This window comes from Drosophila novamexicana, unplaced genomic scaffold (assembly GCF_003285875.2).
Source record: "Drosophila novamexicana strain 15010-1031.04,08,12 unplaced genomic scaffold, DnovRS2.1 tig00000689-arrow-pilon, whole genome shotgun sequence".
NCBI classification, from domain to species: domain Eukaryota; kingdom Metazoa; phylum Arthropoda; class Insecta; order Diptera; family Drosophilidae; genus Drosophila; species Drosophila novamexicana.
The window spans coordinates 3,264,139-3,273,608 of record NW_020824818.1 but is presented as its reverse complement, the minus strand read 5'-3'; the positions used below and the strand labels follow the sequence as shown (position 1 = coordinate 3,273,608).

At 39.1% G+C, this 9,470-nt stretch overlaps 3 protein-coding genes across 4 annotated transcripts; all 3 read left to right on the top strand.

Annotated features, from left to right (window-relative positions):
* Positions 1-34: 34 nt before the first annotated feature.
* On the top strand, positions 35-1,905 carry LOC115763033. Its single transcript, XM_030705442.1, has 2 exons — positions 35-680; positions 1,866-1,905. Exon 1 carries the CDS (start codon positions 111-113, stop codon positions 621-623), a length of 513 nt encoding a protein of 170 aa, XP_030561302.1. The 5' UTR covers positions 35-110; the 3' UTR covers positions 624-680; positions 1,866-1,905.
* Positions 1,628-3,682, top strand: LOC115763279 (sodium channel protein Nach). Its single transcript, XM_030705758.1, has 10 exons — positions 1,628-1,647; positions 1,866-2,015; positions 2,070-2,117; positions 2,181-2,631; positions 2,694-2,812; positions 2,869-3,023; positions 3,092-3,154; positions 3,216-3,322; positions 3,387-3,501; positions 3,567-3,682. The coding sequence occupies exons 1-10, from the start codon at positions 1,628-1,630 to the stop codon at positions 3,680-3,682; spliced, it is 1,344 nt and encodes a 447-aa protein (XP_030561618.1).
* Positions 3,683-4,495: 813 nt separating this feature from the next.
* Positions 4,496-9,459, top strand: LOC115763288 (lysosomal alpha-mannosidase). Of its 2 annotated transcripts, none has more exons than XM_030705773.1 (10): positions 4,496-4,825; positions 5,273-5,643; positions 5,705-5,910; positions 5,970-6,106; positions 6,484-6,617; positions 6,721-7,352; positions 7,407-7,627; positions 7,684-8,095; positions 8,165-8,607; positions 8,762-9,459. In XM_030705773.1, exons 1-10 carry the CDS (start codon positions 4,700-4,702, stop codon positions 9,323-9,325), a joined length of 3,246 nt encoding a protein of 1,081 aa, XP_030561633.1. In that variant the 5' UTR covers positions 4,496-4,699; the 3' UTR covers positions 9,326-9,459. The 2 variants fall into 2 exon arrangements, with proteins under 2 accessions (XP_030561633.1, XP_030561632.1); XM_030705772.1 differs by lacking the exon at positions 6,484-6,617 and adding an exon at positions 6,218-6,351.
* Positions 9,460-9,470: the final 11 nt, after the last annotated feature.

Sequence of the window (9,470 nt, the reverse complement as noted above, 5' to 3'; positions counted from 1 at the left end):
AAGTATTGTATTGTATAAAATATAGTCCAAGCACGCCTTTCCCTGAAACTATTGTCAAATACCAAATGGACTGGAGAGGCTTGCTGACTTTAAGTTCATCCTAAATAACTATGCAGCCTTATTGCAAATACAACGATAAGAGTAAACGGTGCGTTACCTGGTTTAATCAGGTTTGCGCCGATTGTCGCTCGCAGTTCCCGTCAAGCGGCGTCAATCAACGCCTCAAGGAAGGTGGCCAGAAATCGAAGGTTGGCCTAATAAGCGCCGAGGAGTGTTACAGATCGATTAAAAGAAGCACCGAGCTTCTGGCTACAGACGGCTATGACAAGGATGAAGTCTGGTGGAAAGTGCCGCTCATTTTGCTAGTCTTAGGCTGTATCCTGGTATTTTCAATTGTCACCTGCCTGGTCTGCCAGAAGGTGGTAAAAACAGTGCAGGAGCGTATGTCACAACATGTTGATTTTAATGTGTGTGAGTCCAAAAAGAAACGCAACGTTTGCCGGAGAAGGAAGCGACCCCCGCCTCCGCAACGTACTTCATCCTGTGACGATCGAAAGCTCAGCTCCAAGTGCTCCTGCGCGCCAAAATCGATTATCAGTCAACCAGCCTCTCGATGTAATTAAAAAATCCTAATTTATGAAGGCAGATATCTCAGTTAATATGTCCATATAATTGTATGTGTAAGTATTCAATTAAAACTGAAATGGATTTCTGATGTTTCATTGTTTAGTTGAGCAAACGTGAGCTTGTCACGCGACCTAATCAAAGTGCCAAGTTGTTCCGACTTAGAGATATCACTTAGCCGGATAATAATAGGTGAGTTCTTTTGAAACTCGGTCATTTAGGAGAGTCCGGTTTCGGATCTTAAGCTGATCTGTGGACGTGGTACAAGATTAAACAAGTAAGAGGCTCTAGCCGGGAGCTCCCGACTAGGGGATACCCTGAACCCTCTTCTTCCAACATCAAATGCATATATATATTCTATTTTAGAAGCTATGTATATGTCAAGTTTGGTGACTCTAGCTCTTATTATTTACCAAAATTGCCCAAAAAACAGGATATCGCTATCGATTTTTATCGATTGCTTGGAAACGGAGTAAGTTATCGATTATCGGAAACAAACTCGATCTGCGCGGGAACTAGGAGCATCTGCATCTAAAATTTCAAGTCTCTAGCTCTTATAGGTTCTGAGATCCTTGCGCTCATACATACGGACGGACGCACGGACGGACAGACAGACGGACATGGCTAGATCGACTCGACTATTGATGCTGATCAAGAATATATATACTTTATGGGGTCGCAGATGCTTCCTTCTGCCTGTTACATACATTTGGCTTTCCCACAAATACAATATACCCTTATACCCATTTTTAATGGGTTCAGGGTATAAAAATTGTATTTTTCCAAGATATTTTATTAATTCTCGTGACTTTATAAGCAACATGCTCTATTCGAAAACCTTTAGAGTTGGGCTTTAAAGTAGGAATTGATTTCGACCATTTCACTTTGATATTGGCGTGCGCGGAAAACACTTCTGTTAAAGAATTAAATAATGGCATTTAGTTTTATACGTCTGTACTTAAATACATGTTGTATCCATGGTTTTCGATATTTAGTGATGAGCATGTCACTTTTGTTTGAGAGGTAGATTGGACTTTAACACTATTTCTACCCAGGTTTTTGTGTATACCTAGGCGTCCTTTGACACCTTTTATGGATTATCAAAAAGTAAATTTAAACAAAAATTATACAATTTGGAAAATAAGTTCAAGTTAAAAATGGAAAAGGTGTCTTTTGACAGCTTTTGTAGAAATAGTTTTAAGAGAGTTACAGAATGATAAATAATTAATCAAGCATTTCAGATTATTGTGGCTTGTACTTTTGATCGCGTCCATTTATTTTTGCATAATATCCTGCATATCCTCCGTGCAACGCTTTCACACAAAAAGTACGCATATCGGTCTGGAGCGGAACTCGTATTATTGGAATACCTCACTGCCGAGCATAACAATGTGATTGAGCCTTTATTTGAACTCAAAATTCAATTTTAATCATATATATTTCAGATGTCCCATGCAGCGCTTAAATGATACCCTCTTCGACAACTATTGTCGGTAAGATTTCATTTATCCGATTTGTAGGCTTCTTATGATATTTTTGTTATGCTTATATGCTAGGGTAAATAAGCTGAGAGGACGTGAGAAGACGGAGTTTTGGGATTTTCTAGAAAATTTAGCCAACGCGACGTACATCAACTTTCAGAATATACCAGAATATGATAGTATTGATGGTACACTAGATTCGCTGGGCATTCGACCCAAACACTATATGGAATTGATTTACAATCTCACATTTGATGGCACTTACGAGCCAATCGAGAAGATCCGTATTCGCTGCCTTGATGGCCAGGCACACGTGAGGGTCAGGCAGATCCTCACTGAGTTCGGGCTGTGCTACTTGTGCAACTCTTATCTGGGCGAGGAGTACACCTCACGGTTTCTAATCTTCGGCGAGTTTCCGGAATTTAATAAATATCTGAACTTGCAGCCATATGTTGATGTTAAGCAGGCAAGCTTCTTTGACGATATGGGATATACGATGTTTGGCTTCGACTTTGAGGCTTTAGATGTACGTATTGAAGATAATCTGTATCTGTAGCGATCGATTGTCAATTGTATATATTCATTTAGAGCTATATACACTCTGCCTTTGAAGTTATGAAGGTGGATAATAATTTTGGCTACACACATTACGGAGCTATCTATGAACCGGAAGTCGAGGAAATAGTTGCCGAATCAGACTTTGGGACGTTAGTAAATTGGTTTTCACATATATTCATATATAATCAATATTTTTATATCGCAGTGAAACGTCTATAAGCCAAAGGAAATGCCGTTTCTATCATGAATCAAATCTAACGCATTATCCATTTTATACCAAAAATATTTGTCAGCAAGAGTGCCGCATCAACTTGGCCTATAAAATATGTAAATGTATTCCCCACTTTTACCCTAATCGAAGTAAGTCAATTATAATCTCATATCTATATCTCTACCTGCCAGTTAATTTACTATCAAAACCTCTTTAGTTGCAAATCCGAAGCCTGTATGCACTTACAAAACTTTGAAGACCTGCTTTCCCAGGCATGCCGGTCAGTTTAGTATACATATATTGATAAGCATAATTATGTATATATAATTAATATTTTTAAGATTATTTTCTTAAATTTTACAAGAAGGACGATAATCTTGCGGAACCAGCAGAATGTTATTGTGAACAAAATTGTATAGACGCTGTGCTCAAAATGAAAAGGGCTTTTGTAATTATATATAATTTTATTTAAAAAAATATTTTTTTTATTATTTAATTATATTTTTTTTCAGCCCATGCGGGGCGCCAGACAGTTGCTTGGCAGCATGGGCAGTTCCATTTCGATGAAGATCTGGCCAAGGATTCAATTCAAGAGGCAAGTCATATTCTCCTTTACGGATCTCTTGGGTAAGTCGCACACTTGGCTATTTAATATAAATACATATATTATTTGTTTGCAATAATCTTTTCAGTTTCAATAGGCGGAACTGCCGGCCTTTATCTGGGCTTTAGCGTACTGGGCCTAGTTGAATTTGTATATTTTTTTACACTGCGCTTACTTTGGCATTTATTTGGTTATCAAATTTAAAATTATTTTTCGCTGAAAGCAAATTTTAAAAAATAATAAAAATAATAGAAATCATCTGCAGAGCAAAACAAATGAACGTATGTATATATTATAGACGAACTACATACATACATACATATGTATGTACCTAATAGAAGTGTGTACATGTTTGTATGTATTACTGTTGTAAATATCAAGTACCGTTGCTGTTGCTATCAGCTAAAGTACAATACAATTTAAATAACCCCACATCGTATAAATTAGTACATACATATACGAACTTAAGTGTTCCACTTAAGAACTATTGGTTGACCGCGCTTTTGAGTACTAATTTTTTTATGTTCATCCGAATTCAACGACCATGCTGAATAGTGAAAATTGTAGCCAGGAACAGTTACGTGCAAAATATTAAGCATTTTCTCAAGAGAGAAGAAGAGAGGAGATGAAATGATTTGATAACTTGAAGCCGGCACATAAGCGACATATGCACATATATACATATAAATTTGTGCATACGAGAGCACAACGCAAAACATGCACATACACATGTACACATGTGCATGTACTGCTGCTCTACGAAGGTGCCTGATTTAAAATAAACAATGACATTTGTGACATCACAAATGACAAGTTTACAAATGTATCAGGAAATTTGTTTCTCTCTATTCAACACTTTCAAGCCGGCAACAATTATACGTATTGCAGAATTTTGCAGTGTGAGAGTTATGTGACGTCATTAGCCTCTCGTTCTTCAGTGGGAGTAAGCCACCTGCGCAAGGCAACAAATTTCTCTCTTAGGTTCTGAGCTTAAGCTGCCAACCAGAGCCGCTCAGTTTGCTTTATATCGTTCACGCGTCCGGTTGGTGCCGCCTGCTTGCTGGCAAAAATACTGAAGTACCACTTCAACTAAGTACATTATAATTGTATATGTTCCTTATCGCGGTACATACATACATACGCACATCGAGCTGGACTATAAAAGCAAGAACTTCGATTGAAGCGCACTTAGTTGGCGATAGCTACTTCAACTAATTTGCAATGTTTGACAAAATCGGCGTCGGGCTTGCAATATTATATATATTCAGCAGTGCTGTGCATTATGTGGAGCCCAGGAATATTAGAACTGTGCCGAAATCTGATGATGGTGCCAAGTGTGGTTACTCGGTAAGTTTTTCTTCATTCAAAGGCATGGAAAGTACATGCATACATACATATGCACTTGCATAGGCATCACAAATGCAAATATATTACATATGTACATATGTGTATGTAAGTGTGCGTGCATGTAAAGCAGATGAATTATTCACTTTTCCTTATCAGCTGTTGATGGTTGAGAAAGTATTTATACATTTTGCGCGTTCTTCATTTTCATCAAATTTCGTTTAACATATGATCTGGCAATGTCCAATCAAACTGAAAGAGAACCGTTGTAGATGCCGTTAGATTTTTTCTATTACGAAACGGCATAAACCATAAAGCGAAATTTCGTTTGATTCAGCACCTTCAAATATAATCAACGATTCAGGCTACAATATAATATACATTTGCTTTTTAATTTAAAATATAATGGTAAATATCGTAATATGATACCGTTTTATCGCATACTTCCAGAGCTGTCATCCAACGAAACCAAACATGCTAAATGTGCATCTAATAGCACACACCCACGATGACGTTGGATGGCTGAAGACTGTGGACCAATACTACTATGGGAGTGAAACACGAATTCAGAAGGCTGGTGTGCAGTATATAATCGATTCCGTTGTGGAATCCCTGCTGAGAGATCCAGAGAAACGCTTTATATACGTGGAGTCAGCATTCTTCTTCAAATGGTGGAAGGAACAGACGAGTGAGATGCAGGACCAAGTTAGAATGCTGGTAAATGAAGGCAGGCTGGAGTTTATAGGCGGAGCTTGGAGCATGAATGATGAGGCGACAACTCACTATCAGAGCGTTATTGACCAATTCGCTTGGGGATTAAAGTATGTATTTGTTGGCTTAAAGCTGTACAAATTCAATATTGTAAATACAAATAATTTGTAGGCAATTAAATGATACGTTTGGCGAATGCGGTCGTCCACGTGTCGGCTGGCAAATTGATCCATTTGGACATTCCCGAGAGATGGCTTCCATGTTTGCGCAAATGGGATTTGATGGCATGTTCTTTGGTCGCCTGGACTATCAGGATAAGGATGAGCGTCTGATGACACAGAAAGCCGAAATGATATGGCATGGTTCCGCGAATTTGGGTAGGCTAATATAATAAATCAAATTGGATTTCTTTATGATTGTTTTATAAAATTATTAGGCGATAAATCGGATCTCTTCTCTGGCGCTTTGTACAACAATTATCAAGCACCGGATGGCTTTTGTTTCGACATTCTCTGCTCAGATCAGCCAATTATTGATGGCAAACATAGCCCAGATAATAATGTGAAGGAACGCGTAAGTTTGAGAACTTTTATTTCGCTTTTTGTACTTATTGTCTCTCTATATCCTTTCATATGAAATTTGTCCTTGTGGCGTCTTATCATTTCCTCATCCAATATTCATCAGGTTAATACGTTTTTGGATTACGTCAAAATCCAAAGTATTTATTATCGCACCAACAATATAATTATAACTATGGGTGGCGATTTCACTTATCAAGCTGCCCAAGTTTATTACAAGAATCTCGACAAATTAATACGGTAAAGTTATATATAAATGTATATGTGTTTGTTTTGGCACACTTGTGTTAACGAAAGCCCCTCATTTTGTTTGGTCCATTAGTTGTTCCTTAAACCTTAGAAGTAATTAGAGTACATGTTTTTTGTGTATAGATCGATGCGTTCTTTGAGTTTGTTAATAAGATGGCTACAGGTTATCGAACTCCCAATTTACTTATAACAATGGGCGAGGATTTCCATTACCAGAATGCTGATATGTGGTATAAAAATCTGGATAAACTAATTAAGTGAGTAGTGAGGGGCTTTCTTTAACTATGCAAGTTAATGTATCCAACAGGGTTTTTATTTGGAGATCAAAATACTATCTGTTTCCATATTACCCAACTATAGGTACGCGAACGAGCGTCAGGCAAATGGTTCGAATATAAATCTCCTCTACTCCACACCCTCATGCTACTTGAAGTCGCTACATGATGCTGGCATCTCATGGCCTACCAAGAGTGACGATTTCTTCCCTTATGCATCCGATCCACATGCATACTGGACGGGCTACTTCACTTCGCGGCCCACCTTGAAGCGTTACGAGCGTGACGGCAATCATTTCTTGCAGGTATGCAAGCAACTGAGCGCGTTGGCGCCAAAGCGATCCGAGGAATTTGATCCTCACTTGACTTTCTTGCGTGAGACCATGGGCATAATGCAACACCACGATGCTGTGACAGGCACGGAGAAGGAAAAGGTTGCTCTCGACTATGCGAAACGTATGAGTGTTGCCCTGCGCGCCTGTTCGACAAACATACGAAATGTGTTAAATCAATTTTCGACCGGACCCGGATCCGAACCCACTTCCCAGCGGCCATTTGAATTTAAAACATGTACCTTACTAAACATAAGCAGTTGTGCCACATCCGAGTCAAGCGGTCCATTTGCATTGACACTCTACAATCCGCTGGCTCATACAACCAAGGAGTATGTGAGAGTTCCAGTTGCAGATTACAAATATATTGTCCTTGATCCCACAGGTAAGTAATAAGGTTCTTTTTAAAATATGGCTGTTTAAATTTACCCGTTTTTAGGCAAAAGCCTGACCACCCAAGTCGTGCCTGTGCCCAAACCTGTGGCCGCAATCAAGCACAGAAATTCGATTGCCGAGTACGAGCTAGTTTTCCTGGCCTCCAATCTGCCAGCAATGGGCTATAAGACGTATTATATTCAAAGAGACGACAGCAGTCCAGTTAATATAAAGCCCACCGCTTTGCCAAAACGAGAATCTAGCTACACTGTTATTGAAAACGAGGTAATTTACATTTGCACTAAAGTTTGTATTTCAATAATACCTTAGTTTCTTTATAGAATATTAAACTTACATTCGATACCAATGGATTCCTCTCCGAAGTCACAGCTGATGGGATGACGCGTATGATTTCCCAGGAATTTTTATATTATGAAGGAGCTACTGGAAACAATGCGGAATTCCTAAATCGTTCCTCAGGCGCCTACATATTCCGACCCAAAGACAACAATATACGTTTTGCCACAGATCATGTCACAATAGAGGTATACAAGGGCTCACTTGTGGAAGAGGTGCATCAGAAATTTAACGATTGGATAAGCCAAGTGGTGCGAGTCTATAAGCAGAGCACTTACGCGGAATTCGAGTGGTTAGTGGGTCCCATTCCAATTGATGATGAAATTGGCAAGGAAGTGATAACTCGCTTCAAGTCGGACATTAAGTCTGAAGGCGTATTCTTTACCGACTCTAATGGTGAGCTTGTAGACTATATATGTCAAACTCTTAATAACAACTTAATGTATGCTTAACGTTTTTGGTCAGGTCGCGAAATGATAAAACGTCAGCGCAATCATCGTGATACCTGGAATGTAAAACTACAGGAAACTGTGGCAGGAAACTATTATCCGATCACCACGAAAATCGCTTTGGAGGATACGATAGCTCGAATGGCTATACTTACAGACAGAGCTCAGGGTGGTAGCTCATTAGAGGATGGTGCCTTAGAATTAATGGTACATCGACGTTTATTGAAGGATGATGCATTCGGTGTAGGTGAAGCCCTTAACGAAACCGAATTCGGCGAGGGACTCATTGCACGGGGCAAAACTCATTTGTTTGTGGGTCAATCCTATCTACGCGCCGATGTCTCTCTAAAGGCAATCGAACGTCTTGTGCAGCTGGAGACATTGCTGCCGTCATGGAAGTTTTTCAGCAATATGGAATTGTATACATCCGACCAATGGCTAAGCTCATTTACAAATACAGTGAGTACACCTATTTGCCTGATTATCCATCATTATTATTATAATCGTATCAGTATCATTATCGTTATCATTATCATTATGCTCATTTTCATTATTATTATCCTTATTATTATTATTACTATTATTATTAGTATTATTATTATAAAATTCCCAGTACACTGGCATTTCGTTGGTCCTACCCAAATCTGTACATCTGCTTACCTTGGAGCCTTGGCATGACAACGAGTTGCTCGTACGTTTTGAGCATATTCTAGAGAAAGACGAGGATTCGCGCTATTCGAAATACGTTCAATTCAATATTAAGGATGTGCTTAGTGCCTTCAATATTGAAAATATTCGGGAGACCACTCTGGATGGAAATGCATGGTTAGACGAACATAAACGTATGGAGTTTGTACCTGAACCGGAGGATGAGGCATATGAAGCCTATGCCACAATTGCGGAATCTGCAAACGGTGGTCACTTGCTCTCAGCTGCAAAACCTCTACTAGGTGTTGAATATTCAAAGGAATCGCTAGGCCCTGGAGAGCTAGGCGCCCAAAGTAACAGACTTAAGCGCAGTGCCAACGCGGGACATTTTACATTACATAAACGACGACAGCAACAAGTTGGCGAAGATCGCGTCAATGTATCTCTAAAAACAGATGATCGCGCAAAGTATCTTATAGAGCTAAGCCCAATGGAGATACGCACCTTTGTCGTGTATTTGGCAAAATAGCACGTAGAAACCCATCTAAACACGAAGACGTCTATATTTGTAGACGTCGATTGTGCTGGATAAGCATTTTTAAGAAATAAACTAACAACATAAATGAGTCTATAACTAACTAGGACCATCCAGTTGCTTGTTTATTACAATTGTA